The sequence below is a fragment of the Aplysia californica genome, unplaced genomic scaffold (genome assembly GCF_000002075.1).
Source record: "Aplysia californica isolate F4 #8 unplaced genomic scaffold, AplCal3.0 scaffold00849, whole genome shotgun sequence".
NCBI lineage: Eukaryota > Metazoa > Mollusca > Gastropoda > Aplysiida > Aplysiidae > Aplysia > Aplysia californica.
In genome coordinates, this window is record NW_004798119.1 from 28050 (window position 1) to 44757 (window position 16708).

Genomic DNA, 16708 nt, shown 5'->3' on the forward strand with positions numbered 1-16708 from the left:
TTGGAAAGCGTTTTCGGCGCTCGCAACTGCATAAGATCATACGTGCGCACGGGACACATTTAACATTTTCAGTTGGTAGGAAATAACAAATGTTTGACAGGAAAAAAGGAGCAAACCACGAAAGACCACCCACCAACCACCCACTAAGCACAGTTTGAAACTTACCATGTTCGACATTGAGGCACTAGAACTGTGGTTAGAAGAGGAAGACTTTGAAGGAGAGCTGGTCCGGTCGCCACCGACCATCATCCGCCTAGTGGTGGGGCTACCGTCCCGAGCGACACTGGGCGTGTAGCCATGGCGAGAGGTTCCGTCGGGCCGGTCTCCGTCCAGACCAGCGGACGCAAGGCTAAAAATATCATCGTTGTTGTTGTTGTCTCTGTACATGCTGTTCCTCGAGGACGTGTTGGAGTAATGTCCTCCTGGGGGACAGGAAAACAACCCTTGATACGTGACATGCTGTTCATTTTACCAAAACTCACCAAATAATCATATTCCTTGTTTGTTTTAGTAGAGGTACTATAGCGCTCGCAACTGCATAGCGTCACATGAGCGCCATCATATTTCTTAAGAAATAACACTGTGATATGTTGCTCAATTCACCAAAGCTCACCAAATAATCATATTTCTCAAGAAAACAATGCTATGATATGTTGTTCATTCCACTAAAGCTCACCTAGTTTTGTTGAGCCACTTTTAAAAATAGTCATACTTTTTAAGAAAACAATGCTACAATATGTTGTTCATTCCACTTGAGCTCACCTAGTTTTGGTCAACCACTTTTGAAAATAACCATATTTCTTTACAGTCTCAGACTGCAAACCAAACGCAGTAGCAAAAAGTAAAAATATATTAAATTAAATCAAATTAAATTAAACTAAACCCAAAAAAATTTGATAGCTTTCAGAGCATCTTAAGAAATATCTCGGCAAGTTAAAATTCCCATTTTCTTTTGTCAGTCTCAAAAAAAAATTTCATGAAAAGATGAAAAGATGAAAAGATTATTACTAATATGAATATAATGTAATATCTTACATTTTAAGTTGAAAAGAACCAGTCCAGCCAATATTCCAGCCTGTGAATCCATCAGTGAACCCGACAAGATTTTTGGGCATATGGAGTTATTAATATTATCTTAAACTCATTCATTTGTCTTGCATTTGGTGAAAAAAAAATACTCATTTATCTTGAATAGAAGTCAAGATATTTTGCGATGTAAGGAGGTGGGTGGGGGGGGGGTTCGCCTGATGGGAGAAGTAAAATAAACGGCTGCTAAAGTTTGGGGACTTCCAAAGCTTGAATATCACTGGAAGCTGAAAATTTACATTTTCTATGCCTTTAATCAACGTTTTCCTGTAACGTCCACACAGAAATGTTTTTTTAAAAGGACATAAAAGGTGTTGAGTCAAAAAAAACAAATTGTTAAAAATGCCGGCTTCTATGATTTCATTGTTTCAACGAGCGCCTGATTTCACCATCTTGCCTCTTAAATTAAATCACTGCTCAAAGGGAGTCTGTGACAAATCTGCAATTTAAAAAAAAACATTTTCCCAACAAATCCTTACCGGCTGGGGAGTAGTTCCTCTCATTGTGCACACTGCTGCCACGGTTACGACCCGAGGCGCTACCGATCCTCAGATCTGTGAGGTCCACGAGGCTGTTTGACTTGCGGGGTTGACTAGTGCCACTGAGTGGACGGCTGCCAATTTCATCGCCACCGAAGTAGGAAGTGGTTTTGGTTGTGCGGTTGGCTGGTCGGGTGGGGGTCCCGTACGCTCCTTTAGTCTCAGAAATATACCTGTATAAATGTAAAAATAAAAAGAGTCAAAAAGTTGGACTTCAGGAGATACGGCTCACAAAGAGGTGTCACCACAGAAGGAATCTGTTCATAATAAAAGCACCAAAGACTTACCAGTGAACTTGTGAACTAATCTTTTAATTTGAAATCCAAAGTACCAACGTGCACTTTTTTGGAAAACAAGATCACTTAACACTGTTAGGAACTTCGTTTTGAAGAAGCAAGCTTGTGCAATTGAAAATTGAACATCATTGCAGGCAAATCAATACCAGAAGCAAGTGCACTATCATCAGGTCACTAACAAAACATCAGTATTTCATAACATTTCAATATTATCTAAAATCCCAGGGAACCTTACTTGACTTCTATTTTTATATTTTAAGAAGCAGAACATTTACTATGCGAGTATATCTCACCTGTTTGAGGTAGCTGCGAAAGACGAGTTGTGGTCTGCCCGCAAGGGGCCAGGATGCATTGTGATGCCATTTGGGGTTCGATTCCTTCTGACGGTAGAGTTGAGAGTTGAGGAGCCAGTGTAGTTGGTCAGCTTACGTCCTGTTGCATCTAGAGGCCCTGGCCCAGCCGGAAGTGGGCGGCCACTGGACAGAGAGAAATTAAGGATGTGTGTGTGTCGTTGATAAAGATGCCGCAAAAAATTTCACTACCATAGCATTACAAAGTTTTATCTGACATTTTCAGCCATTTTGAGTTACTAAAACCATGGGGTCAGAAACCAAATGCTCTATCTGCTCTATCAAAATCATAAGATAATGCAGAGTCGTTATCAAGATATATCCAAAGTATTGCATTAAAAAAAGCTTGACACGTTATATGAAACTTTTTTTACGTCAGATTTCTCAAGACTAGGTACTGAGCAGATAGAACTTTGTAATTCTACGGTAGCAACGTAATGCCCCCCAGCTGGCACCTATGTAAACTAATTACAAGAAAGGCTGCTTCAATCCTGCCACCTAGGGTCAATCCGTGCTATGTGGGACACTACATGCACAAACCAGAAGAATTTGGAAGACAATTGATAACACATTTGCCCATCTGGGAATTCACTGAATGCAAATCTTCTGTGTCTGGGGTAAACAGCCTGAATATTATACTAATGATGTCTGTGGGAATGCAAACGATTTGATCTACAACTAAAAGGTATCTTGGACAGCAGAGGACAGACAAAAAGAGGGCACCAAAATGGCCGATAGAAACGAAGTCACGGGGAATCGAAGATGCCTTCCGAAATGACTAAACGAGTTATATTATTCTCAAAAATGAAAATCTAGAAGGATCACAAAGAAAAAACAGCTACAGATATCATTATTCCTGATAATGCACTACAAATAAGGTAGTTAGTAAAAGTGTAATAGGACAACTTTCTCAACAATTATTTCATTGTTGAACGTGACGACAGAAACAGTACGAACTCGACCTGTCACGTTTCGCATTCTAAAAATACATCAATTTCAGAACTAAAAATATTTGTAAGATTTCTTCTGATGGCCCTACTGCTATTTCTATACTCCCATAGCTGAAACATCATATCAAGCACAACATACAATTTTCAAAGCTGTAGCACCATTTTTATTGGAATAGGAAAGGATTTTGTAAGGTAATGAAGAAATCCCCACCTACTGGCAAAGGCTCAAATCACACATCTAAACCCTTGATGAAATCACAGAAAAATATCTTAATATCTTTGTCACTGTGAAGAAAACTACTATAAGAAGCTAAAAATAGTTTTTAATGACTAACTAAAAGTAAAAGAAGAATTTGGAGAGTTTGGTCTGACAGTACAGTGCTAGGAACACGGACCTGCGATACGAGGACCCAGCTGGGTAGCTATCCAGATAGGCTGTCCTGTTGGCTGAGGAGGCACGGGGGATGGAAGGTGTGCCAGAGCCATACGAGGTGGTGAAGGTGGTGGACAGCCCCGTATAGCGACTGGCCGCCTGGGATACTGGCATAGTGTGCGAGACGTCGTCTAGCTCTTGTCGGCAATGAGTTTACCCATGGCTCTGGAAAGAGAAGGAAATCACTGTTTTTATCCAAATTGCTTTAAAACATGCTTAATAAATGAAAGAGGAGTAAACTCTAAGAAGTGTGGTTTTTTAGTTTTAAACACTAAATGAAATAAAAAATTTACTGAAAGTTTTTTTCGGTGCAAAATTTTTAGGAGGAAAATATCGCCAAAAGGTGGGATGGTTCTTGATGTGTATTTTAAGGGGAAACTATTCATTTAAGTCAGTAATAAAGTGGAGTGTATGAATGAAACTCGGCATCTCAGTGCAGAATCTAGTTCTGCAATCAGTTTTTTAATGTTATTATTTCTTTGGATCTTAGACTAATATTTGTGTGAAAAGCTGTTTAATTTCGTGACATCGCTTGAACTGCCATACATTGATAGGGGGCACAGACTTGCAAGGCTGGTTCAAACATTACAAAACTTCAAAAGTTTTCAACGCATCTTATGTTTAAAAACGGCTTTCGTCTTATTTTCAATTTGAACACAGAGCAGAAATTAGTTGAAATATATTACTCAAACATGTCACAGAAATGAATAACTTTATTCTTAAAGGAACCAGGGCTGTTCTCTGATCCCCCCTTGAACAACTTTGCAAAGTGGTACAGAGAAAACCCGCAATGGACTCATTGATAACCTATTTAATTTAAGGCAGCCATGCTGCTTTGCAATCATGCACCTTTCGTATGCCGACAAGCTAGCTTATTCAGTTTCTGAACCAGTTTCCAGCTCTATTCTTTATTCTTGCAAGACACAAGAGGGGCACCTGTCTGCTCAACATCCATAGAGCAGCTCATAATCTACGAGTGTTTGAAAAACGGAATAAAATCACACAATCACAGCTGCAATGTCTCAGGTTCTAGAAATCTGTCTGCAATGGACACTCACATCATGTATTAAGTTTACTCTTTTTTCTGACTCGTTGCCAAGTTTCCTTCATTTTCGTCAAGACTCAAAAGGGTTTTTTCCCCACAAACTACACATTAAGAAGAGGCCACCATTGGGTACTGCTTACTGGCGAAACCTGACGAAACCCGGCGAAATCATAAAGCGTAGGCCTGAGCAAAATTAACCCTGGAAGCATGAAGGCCATATAGGGCGTGAGCTGGGCTACCCGGTAAATGCAGACCCTATATAACAGAAGGCCGATCTACTTCAACCAAAGACTATAAATCTTTGCTTCGACCAGTAAGGGCGCAAAATAAACAAACGACATAAATTGCGGATTTATATCATCTGTTGAGCCGTAAATGGTCATTTTCAGCATGGGTATGTACATCTCCGACATCTCAACTGATATCATTCCCCGTTTGTTCACGGCACAGAATTCTACAATTTTTCTGTTATCACAGTGTAGAATTCTGTGGTTTAGGGTGAACGCAAAATTGGTTGGCCTAGATCTAGGCTATAACGGTGAACGCGCACTGGGTGAGAATAGCCAAAAGACTCGCCTGCACCGGGGTGAGAATAGAGGTGGCCAAAGTAAAAATGTATTGACATTTATGATTTAATAACATTGGTTTTAGATCACAATAGTAAAATAAATAGCCTTGCTGCCCCTAACTTACACAAAACATAAAATTAGGCCTTGCTGGATTAAAGGCCTGGATCATTTCCTTTACACTTCACTTCCCACCTTCACTAGACTACTATTTAATTTTTAAGTGGGTCATGAACAATATGAGAGGATATATGTTTGAAATGAGTTTAAATCCTCATCTAACCTACGAGATTCAAATACATCGAAGACCAAGATCTAGATAGATGTAGACTCTAGGCAGGAAAAAGACAGATCAACACTTGCTGAACTTACTCGGCAAGCATTTGACCCAGTTACTGAGTTACCCTTATTTTGTGACGATGAAGTCACAGACTTGCACTAGGCTACTTACAGACTGTCTGTATTTTAGCAGTATTATTTATGCACTAAATTGTCAGCAGCCCAAGCACGCATTTTCGTAACAATAAAAATACAGTTCACATTACAACGTTTATACACAATCAAGACGATGGCTTTGGTAAGACATTATAATTTAGGCTACAATAGCCTGCAGGTAAAACCGACACTCATTCGCATTCCTTGCACTTTTCTTACCGACTTAAATCTACCCATTGGGGCACATTCCGTTACGTGCTGGAAAGTATCAATATACACGAACACCAGAATTGAGAGTGATGGTAAAAAAAGATTAAGAACAGCAAGTATCCTGTTCATTCAGAGATACAATGGCAACTTCCATTTAAGTGACTTTGAGATCGTGTTTCATGAAGTGCAAACTTTTAGCCTCTAGACGCCATTTTCTTATGTGACGTGAAAAGTTTATTTTTAGTTTATCTCTATGGCAACCTCGTACAAACCTTTGCCAAACATAATATACTTTTGATATCTAGCTTAAAAATGATTCATTTCGAAACAAGAAATTTTGAAACTGAATTTAAAAAAACAACAGAGAATTCATTTATAAGTCCTCACAGATGAAAAAAAAATCAAATTCAAGCAAATAACCGTAGCAAAAACAGGTAATGCGGTACTTTCGTATATAAAGTATTCGGTGATGAGTGACGTAGTGCGCATACCAAGGACGCTACTTTTCGTTGTTGTCAGTGAATCAGGTAGGCTATTGTTCAGTGTTTTACTTCTTTCCATTCTTACGAGGGTTTTTTTTTTTTTTAAGTTTATTACTTAGCTGTTTCCGCGAAAGTGGACTCGGCTATTATATATCGTGGCTAGATCTAGTGCTGTCTTTTTCCACAAATAGGCTAATCAAAATGGAAAGGAGGAGAGAAAATGAAGTTACACTACTTAGACTAAGACTTAGACTAGATCTACAGTCTACAGTGTCAGTAGCCTAGGCCTAGTTAACAGCTCAAGAACTGTTTCTGGTGATCTTGTCGTTCCGCCCCCATGAAACCCCCCTACTCTTGACTTTAACGAACGAAACTGCAAAATCGCCCTGTTTCTCCTCTACTAACTAGATTCTAGATAGATCTAGAGCTAGATCTATGAGAGGCTTCTGTGCATGAAAACTAGATCTATATATCTGATCTAGATCTAGATATCTAGATTCTAGATCTATAAATTTAATAAGCCTCTCATCACATTTTCGTGATCATGTGTTGATTCAAGGATAGGAGAAACTCAAGTCTGCAACTTTAATGCATGACCCACATTGGCTTGATAAAACATACTTTCACATTCATGCTACTAGAATAGAGATCTATATATAGATCTATCTATTAAATAGTTTCGCTCAGGGTGTGTGAATATATATATGGAATTGTATGAAATTTTATTCGTACACGGTGTGTGAATACAGTCGAACCTGCCTTAACGGAAACCTGTCTTAACGGAATCTCCCCGCTCCCCCCTTAATTAAAGTTAATTTCCTCTTAAATTACCTCTATATAAAATGGAAACCTTTCCAACACGGAAACGGAAAGAAAATTAAATTATAGATTTATATTATAATAATAAGGAGGGATGTAGGGCGGAGAACTGATGAGAGGAGATGGGTGGTTACATAGGAATATAATATATGAAATTATAGTAGAATTGATGGTGGGCGGAAAGTTGTCGGATGGGAGATTAATGGAGAGAGTTGAAATTCAGGAACAGCTAAATGGAGTTGATGTTGGAGAGAGGAGGTGTAGATAGACGATTATGAAATAAGTCGATGGAGGATTTTGAGATAAAGCATTTCAGAGGAGAGAACTAGACTGGATTAAAGGAATGCAAGGGATGATAGAGATCTCGAGGTTATAAATGTGTATAGGATGGTTGATGAAAAAGAAATTTCTGAAAGTGAAGAATAAATGAAGAACAGGAGATATCAAGAAGACAATAGACACAGTTTGCATTACATTTGAGGAAATATTACAGGGGAGAAAGTATCGAAAAATAAAAATGGACGGGTGATATAAGAAAGATAGATCCAAAGAGTGCAAAATAGAGAAAGGACGGATACAACATAAAATGAATGAGAGGTGTGGGTTAAGAGACTAGAGTGACAGAGAGGAGAGAGCTGATGGAGAAGAAGAGCATAAAAATTGTGATTTGGAGGGGGGGGGGGAGCAAGAGTGAAATAATAGCACTATCATGATTTTTAAAATATAATTCCATTTTCCGGTTGTGAAATTTTCAGTGCTGCCAGTATGGAGGGCGCAAGCACAGAAGGGATGTCTGCTCAAGCGCAGCAAATCTGGGGCATGTTAGATGACATGGCTCAGAACAATCCAGCAGCCTACAGAAATTTTATTCAAAAGCAGTTGAAAGATGGGAAGGAATACATGGCTCCTCCGGAACCTCATATGTGTGTACATGTTCTTTTATTGGTGAGTGTGTTTGTGCTTTATCTTCAAAGAGTTGGTATCAACTTCTTGTAACAAAGGTACGGTAACTTTGTGAATCTCATAACTTTTGTTTCTTTCTTTAAATTTCTTTCTGGGACTTTTTTTTTCATTTCTGGAGGAATAATTTGCCTCTGTTTGATAGAAATGGATTTTTTGGACGTGTTCCACATACCTTTTTGTTTAAAAGTTTTTCATGGTGATGTGAGTAAATTCCCTAGTCTCCTGTTGGGGTAGAATCTATCTCTAAAATATTTTTAAATCTGCATTTGGAAGCAGTTTAAGATTCTTTGTGGGTGGTTGGCGGGTGCTCTGCTATGAAACATCTATCGTCCTTATAATCTCCCCTTCTTCTTTTTTATGTTTGTTACTCTCTTGTAACACCTCTAATCTTCTGGTGCTCATATGACTTTATGCAGTTGCGAGCACCAAAAAAACCTGTACTAAAACTAAACTAAGATTCTTTCACTCTTCTCCGCGCATTTAGTGCTTGAACATTGTGTTATCTGCCCACACTGGAGAAATTGAAATACTATTCAGTATAACACGGATAGCTCGAATTCGTCGGGACCATCCTCAGTAGTTTGAGGGACCCGTAGTTCAAGGGATAAAGAAGAGAGAAAAAACGGGACCGCTGCTACAGTTGGACGGAAGTGTGACTTTGAGTCTTCTGTGCTCGACCTATCAGTGTTATACTCTACTTCCCATTTGGTGCTTTGTGAGAAGGAAAAAGAATGTTGATGAAGCCCAGAACTATTTATAAACTATAGATTAATATTTAATTGATATTGCGGAGACATGATCAGGGCTATAATTTTCTTTTGTATCATTTTCTCTAGTAAATTGATAATTAACTTCGGCATGTAATGTGGAAAATACGCTTGCCCATTTATTACAACTCTTACAGAGTTTCAAACTGCTTGCAAGATCCTGTGCTCAACATCCAGTGTTACGGTGGGGGTCAAAGTGGGGTAACAGCTGTTACAAATGTCTTTCAGGAACTGGAAACAGCGCCCAACAATCGTCATGACATATGAAGACATGAGGGCTGAAATTCTCTTGTACCAATTTTCAGAAAGGCACTGCTCTAAAAACAAAAGGCTTGCATGAAAAACTCTCTCTTATTTTGCTTGTATGTTTGATTCGAATGATTACGAGTTATAATTGACTGAGATTACTTACTTAGCTTTCTTGAAAGTCGATTATTAAGCTGTATGAACTAAGAATTTATCTTCCTTATGTAGAAAGTTCACATATTATATTCTTTTTGTTCACAGACAAAGCCGAGCGCACCATTGTTCATCAATTTTTGTGCATGGAAAAGAATCCCTGAACCCAAATCCTCACAAGACCCTGTTCCTGTGACAGGGACCACTCTATCACAAGAAAAAGATAAGAAAGGTTAAACTTCACTTTTTTCTCTTTTTATTCATTTGGTTCTCTCGGTACTTACTTGTCAGTACAAAAGGCAGATTTCTGCTCAACTTTGTCTCTCCCTCTCCCCAACCTTCCCCCCCCCCCCCCAAACAAAGTCTTTTTCTTTCTCCTGGTAAAAACTTGTCTCTTTTATGTATTGTTTCTTGAGCCATAGAAACTTATAAAATGGTACAAAATACAGTCGAACCTGCCCTGACGGCCACCTCTATAAGACGGCCACCTGAACAAACGGCCACTTTCCATTTCCCCCCTTGCGTTTTTTCTATATAATTTAACTGTGTATAACGGGCACCTGTCCAACGCGGCCGCAGCCACCATATTTTAACACACAACCCCTATCACACTAAGCAATAACACCTGTCTTAGACGGCCACCTTAGTGACTCCATTACGTTTTGTCATTAATTGTACATTGACCCCTGGCGTTGTGGGCGAACCGTCATAATCTAATCACCTGTCGTTGTTGTTAGGTAGTCCCTCCAACCGATCATGTTGCATAGGCCCCTCCCACTGTTGACCAATAGGTACCAATTTCCCGCTGCTGGTGAGGGAAGCGTGTGATCCCTCATAACCCATACGCCCCGCCCAGAACTCGTACACAAATCGTAAGTGAGATGAGTAGTCACTGTTTACCCAGTCTGTAACAAAGTAACAATGGACGTCAACATGGACTTGTGACAGAAGCGTCGCTCGTTCTTCGAGTGGTGGCGACTCATGTGTTTGTTTTGCCATAGCACTCGGTCCTCCCAGTCTGACACATTTCGTTTTATTGTCACCCTTGCACAAAATCAGCAACAAAATAAAAATAACAAACAAAATACAAACCAACAACAACAACAAAAACAACAATAATGCGGCTACTTTCGATTGGGAATGGGGTTTGTTTTCTTCATCTTGATCAGTCCTGTCTAAGACGGCCACCTGTCTTATACGGCCTCTTTTCTCCTTGATATGGGTGGCCGTCTTACTCAGGTTTGACTGTACTTGTGACCTGAAAATTTGGATGAATTGAAATGTTCTACTTTCACAGTAAAGCCACAGCGTATGCAGAGCTGACCTTCTGTATGTTTTTTCCTTTCTCTTTCTTGAAAAAATACAGCGAAACAACTCCTCCAGCAGATGTTGGCATTGCGAGTACTCCTGTCAGTTTTATCTCTATTGATTATCGAATTGCTAGGGGCTCATCTTGAATGTTGACAGTTTCTAGTGGTTGGGTTTTTGGATTAACAAACTTTAGATTGCAGGTTCGAATCCCAGTCAGGGTCCAGCTTTGTGTTCTCAGGAACAGCACTTAACATTGTGTTTCTTCACTTTGACCTGGTGACAATGTTTATCCTCCGAATGGCGGTTTAAAGTCTTGTCAATTTGTTTGTATTTGAGCTCTTGTAAAGTGGCAGCTTGCACTGAAGTTTCCAGATAAGCTAAAAATATTTTGTAATGTATGTTAGGGGTATATGATTAATCGTAAAGCCCCATCAAGTGCTTTATGAATCCCGTCTCAGCAGATTATTATTATTACTGCTGTTTCATTTCTGATGTTCAGACTTAAGCCTTTTTTCTGGTGTATTATTTAATACTGTCTCACTTATATTTGTCAATAAGTGAATTAATAAACTTGAATCTTGGAATGGGTGTATAACTTTCTATGAAATTGAAACTCAAAAGTTGAAAGTGTATTCCATGACATAGACATTCATTATATCTGTTGGCCTTTGATAAGGTTTTAGGCTATATTTTCAGACTCATGATACTTCACCAATGTATATTTGTAATCTAGTGGTTCGGCTACCGGACTTGTAATCGTGAGGTAGCGGTTTTTGGGGAGTTTGAGCCTCAGGTCTGACGTTGTGTCCTTGGAAAAGGCTTTTTACACGAATTTTCCTCACTTCGCCCAGATAAAAATGGGTACCCTGCCTTACACAGCGAAAGATCTTGTCATTATGTTAGTTTTATCACCTATAAAAATTGAATGGAGTTTGCACTGTATGCTTCCCAGGAAGTTGAGATTGTTTCAGAATGCTCTCAGGTCTGCTGTGGTAATAATATAGATTGTTTGTAAAGGCATCGAAATTGCCATTGAGCAGGAATTTGCGCTATGCAAATGCTATCTATTATATTTTTATCATCCTTCACATTTTAGTCAGTCCAGCAATGCCCTTCTAGCACTTGCCCACATATCATTGTTGATTTCACTCAGGCTTCCTGTTCTGGAGACAATCTTGTATTTTTTTAAACATGTAATGCGAAAAGGTAAGACTTCTAACTCCAAAAAAATGTACGGTACATCGTGAGCAAATTACATCTTCAGAATTTCTCTTGGTCAGATGTGATGGCTTCCAAACATCCACCCTTGATTGTGCAAAGCAGTGTTTAATATAGTATAACACGGACAGGTCGAACACAGAAGACTCGAAACCACGCATCCATCGAACTGTGCCTGCAGTCCCATTTCTTTTCCTTCTTTATCTTTGTAAGATATCCCTTGAACTACGGACTCCCCAACTACAGAGGCCAGTCCTGATGAATTCACGATATCTGTATTATGCTGTATTGATATTGTTATGTGTTTTCTGTATTGCAGGATCCTTCTCCCTAGCCTCAGTGGCATTTCATCCCAGAGTGTTGGAGGAATACGGACGAAATGCCAAGAATCCTGCGGATGGTGATACGCTTATCCAGCTGGCCCTTGACTATATTGAGGCTGAACAAAAGGTGAAAGTTGCAAGGACCTACACCATTCTACCTGAAGACACTCCCTACAAGGGTGACTTAGAATTTGTGCAGCTCAGCTTGTCAAAGCGGTTACGCAAACAGGACGACCAGTTTGATCATGACATGAGTGAGTTGGAAAAAACATTTGGCCCCATGGCTGAAGGAGAGAAAGATACTCTTATGGCAAAGCTGTCGAATCTTACTGTTTCAGAAAATAAGAAGCACAATGGAAATGTTAACTCAAACAGAGAAGCGAATGGTTTTCCATCGATTCAGATTACAAATACGCCAAAGCAGCCCTCTAAAAAAGGCCTTATTGAAGAGATAGGGGGCAGCAGCTACAGTGCAGAAAATGGAAAGAAGTACCCGACACCAAAGTACAACTTGGAACCTTGTGAGCTGGACACTGGCCGCTGCCTGGAGCTGAGGGTGGAGCTGCCCGGTGTGATGTCTGTCGCCGAGTGTGAGCTGGATATCTCTGAGGTTAGAACCATTTTTTAGGCTTCCTGGTGAAATCAGGCGAACGACAAACTAATGAAATCAAAGAAATCGGCATCTAACTTTCTTTTTTGCTCAACACCTTTTATTTCCATTTCAAAACTAATTTTTGCGTGGATTTTACTGAAAAACATTGATTAAAGGCACAAAAAATATAGGCTTTCCTTTTACAAGGACTCTCGGGCTATGGAAGTTACCAAACTTTGACGGCCATTTTCTCGCTAATTTTACCCCTGAAACCAGGCCACTCTGACCTCCTTCAGTCGCAAATCTTCCAACCTCTATTCAACATAGATGGATACTTTTTTCACAAGAAGGAAGGCAAATGAACAGGCTTTATGATGATACCGATAATCCCATATGCCTAAACATTGACGAGCGCCTGATTCCACCACGTCGTGACATGTTTTGTTCTAAATACAGTAATCTTTTTTCTAAAAGCTCAATGTGTTGAAGTACATCATCGGCCAGCTTTTAAAATATACTAGGCCCAAAATTTGAAAGTTTTTCTTTTTTTTCATTTTCATAACCTATGATATGGGTTGCATGTGCTCAAGAAATGTTTTGACGAAATTCAAATTCTAAAAATGTTGAAAAAAAGCACACAAAAAATACATCACAATTGTTAAAAGAACAAAACAGTTATTTTCTCTCTACTGTAAAAGTTTGCTTTCCGAGAAGAGTACATTTTAAGAGCTCACAGACAACATGCTTTTCAAATGCCTGTTGTTGCTATGTAACTGAATGTTTATTTCATCAAGTTCCTAGATATGGCTTGCATGTATGTGAATGTGCATTCACTTTTGCTGAACTAAATACTGGTGTTATCATGCCAACAGTGCAGCGTTAAAAAAAGCAGGATAGAACGAAAACCTCACAAAAGCCTAGCCTTTGACCATTTATTGTGTAAAAGGATAAAAGAATTGTCTAGCCGTAGAGGTAGGTATAATTGCATGGGTGTAATGCCTCTAGCAACACTATTAGGTTTATGAAGAGACGGGAACTTCGAATTTAATATCCATACATCTTCAATGGGACCAAACTGAATGGGCTGAAGGCCTCGAAAACTCCACAAAATGACCCGCCTTCAAGGAGTCCAGCACGATAACAAGTGAAATAATGGAGCACCCTTGTCTAGGCATGTAAATATGCAATATCATTGGCTTAAGATTTGGTGAAAACCATTTCTCCTCTTTTCTTTCGCACCCTCTGCTCAAACAAACAAACACTCACGAACAAAGAGAAAAAGAGATTAAGAATGTTTTTGCACCCCGCTATAACCTCCTGAATGACCTGATCTTTAGGACTCCTAGTGTGAGGGTGTCCATGAAAGGACTTTGAACCAGTGACTGCTTGGCATCTGTGAAAGAAAACAATTCTGCAGCACAAAATAGTAAAGAAATCTGCATTAGAAAAAAAATAAATAAATAAATACACACTTAAATCTTGTATACTTGATGAATTAGATTAATTATTATACTCAGGGGAAGTGATATTAAGCCAACAAACAAAGGATAAAATATAAAAACAGTATGATAATATCATGATTTTTATACCAAAAGATCCAGCACTTCCTTAGAAAAGTGTGCCTCACAATTCTGTTAAACAATTATAAAGATGTCAAACACCTGACGTGTTTGGAAATTCAAACCTGGGTCATCTGCTCTGTAGCCTAGCATGATAGCAGTTGGGATGGGAAGTTTTTTCCACTGATCAAAAGGGAAGGGGAATGTAGTTTTTCTCAATGCTGATTATTTGGCGATAAAAAAGTTTTGTTTATTTAGAAAATGTGGAAATTTTCATCATATTTTGAAAAATGAAATGTAAGTGGCTCTTTTCTCCAATCTCGACTCAAGATCTGCTTCATCTTGCCATGTCACAGGCCGCTTGAAATTGTTCACAGCGATACCATGACCTTAAAATAGTTTTAACAGTAAAACAGCATTTTGAAACTCCATGCTCAAATGGCAGCTCGGAAAAATATTTGTCATTTATTTATGTTTTTCAGAAGGAGTCAAATACAGTGTGCTTTGTTTGAATCATCAGTTATTATTTTTTTTTCTTGCAATTTTTTTAAATTCATAATTATTTATTACTTTCGAAAAAATGTTTGCACTTAAGTTTATTGATATTATTATTGTCAGTATGATATAAACTTTGCAGATTTTTTACTCACAACTGTATACATTCAAGGTGTAGGTTTAGAAATATTTTATAGAGAGAAGATTTTGCTGCCCTCATTTCTTCATTGCTTTTTTCTTCAGTACTCGTTGCACTGAAGTGCTCAAACAGAATGTAGTTTTTTATGGACTTTGGTATTTTCCCCAGGATGACGTTCAGCTCATTGTGCCAGACCAATATGAGCTCAAGGTCAAACTGCCCAGTTGTATCGATGACGATGCAGCACAGGCGAAATTCCGCAAGAAGACGTCAGTGTTAACAGTGATTATGCCGGTAAAAACGTGACCCAGGACAATGATAGAATTTATAGTTATCATGTCTGTGATTTAGTACCCAGTGCTCAGTGAGGGATTAGTTCTCTGATTCAAACTGATCGCCCGACTCACGGCCTTGAAAACAAATGCGTTTGTTTTTGAGGATCACTGCCGACTTCGTTCGGTTTGCACCACGATGGTCTCTTTTTGCCCTCAATCTGGCTAGCCCCGCCTACCAAACTGAACTGATCTTGCCAATGGGCACTGGGTATAAGAGAGAATGTGATTTTGTCAGACTGTGAACCAAGAGTGTCTTGAAAATAATGAGAGTGTTATACAGTGCTGTTCTGTTTGGAGAAATGGACGATTAAAATTTCATGCTTTTATATCGAAATTTATTTTATACGACTTTTTCTTTTAGTGTTCAATATGCTTTGTTAAAACATTAATATGAAATTCCTGATAACACTAAAGGATTTCAACCCCCCCCCCCCTTTTCTCCACCCCTCCCCCCCCCCCCTTTTATTCTATGCATTGCAACTCCATGCATTAACATGAAATCTGTATGAAGTTTGCATTATCTGTGTTTTACTGTACCACACTTTTACAAACGTTTACCGGTCTATTAGACACATTAAGTCAAGTCGGCTCCGAATATGGAAGAAGGAGATGGAAGAGAAGTCATATATATTACAGTAAATCTCATATGTCCTTATATTATCATCGATACCCATGCTCATTATTCCTACATAATTGAGAGGTTGCACCTCTTGCTGATGATCCAACCTCCTCCCTCAAAAATTAAGTCTGAGGTAGGCCTACATAATAATAATATGCTAGTTAAATCCCCCATTTCACCATCAGTGGTGTAGGGGTTACACGCTTCACTGTCGCATGCAGGAGACACAAGTTTGAATCCTGAGTGGGGAGAAATTTATAGAGTATCTTGGTCTTTTTTCTGCTGGGGTGTTGTTTTCAAGTCAGCCCAGGTTGGGCCTGACAAGCAGGGTCCTATGATCTAAACTGTCTCGATGAAGGCGTAAAAACACCTGTGGTACATCAGAAAAAAATAAAATTCTTCATTTCAATCGTGCACTGAGTGCAAAAGTAAAAATACATTCTTTATCCTTATTCAGGCTCTAAGTTCAAAACTCCAAATAAATACTTTGTTTTGCATCCTTTATTAAGGGCAAAAGACTGACACATCCCTCATTTTGATTGGTAGGTTGAGTGCAAAAACATGGATAGATGTCTTATACTAAATCATCCACTCCAGAAGTAAAGATATTATCCTCGTCAAGCTCTGCATATGTACTGAGCTGAGAAATTAATTTGTGAGACATCCTGGGGAAATCAAGCATTCTGTTAAAATAATTAAATCAAAGTCATCTGTATTTATCAGCTGCTTTTTGCAATTTTTATTGAATTCTTGCTTTTTTGGCTCTACACCTTTTAT

General features: G+C 38.9%; 2 protein-coding genes across 4 annotated transcripts in view; one reads left to right on the top strand and one right to left on the bottom strand.

The window, feature by feature from the left end:
• LOC101862221 (ubiquitin carboxyl-terminal hydrolase 2) overlaps nucleotides 1-6146 on the bottom strand; it is a gene marked incomplete in the record, with an annotated part of 24928 nt that extends 18782 nt beyond the window's left edge. For both annotated transcript variants that reach the window (XM_013088981.2, XM_013088980.2), the window contains 5 exon segments: nucleotides 166-422; nucleotides 1566-1798; nucleotides 2215-2397; nucleotides 3617-3819; nucleotides 5920-6146. In XM_013088981.2, coding sequence (XP_012944435.1) covers nucleotides 166-422; nucleotides 1566-1798; nucleotides 2215-2397; nucleotides 3617-3768 — 825 coding nt within the window.
• Nucleotides 6147-6335: 189 nt separating this feature from the next.
• Nucleotides 6336-15646, top strand: LOC101860053 (PIH1 domain-containing protein 2). Of its 2 annotated transcripts, none has more exons than XM_005110066.3 (5): nucleotides 6336-6437; nucleotides 7967-8156; nucleotides 9449-9572; nucleotides 12189-12802; nucleotides 15146-15646. In XM_005110066.3, the coding sequence occupies exons 2-5, from the start codon at nucleotides 7977-7979 to the stop codon at nucleotides 15281-15283; spliced, it is 1056 nt and encodes a 351-aa protein (XP_005110123.1). In that variant the 5' UTR covers nucleotides 6336-6437; nucleotides 7967-7976; the 3' UTR covers nucleotides 15284-15646. The 2 variants fall into 2 exon arrangements, with proteins under 2 accessions (XP_005110123.1, XP_005110124.1); XM_005110067.3 differs by lacking the exon at nucleotides 6336-6437 and adding an exon at nucleotides 6487-6707.
• The last annotated feature ends 1062 nt before the right edge of the window (nucleotides 15647-16708 follow it).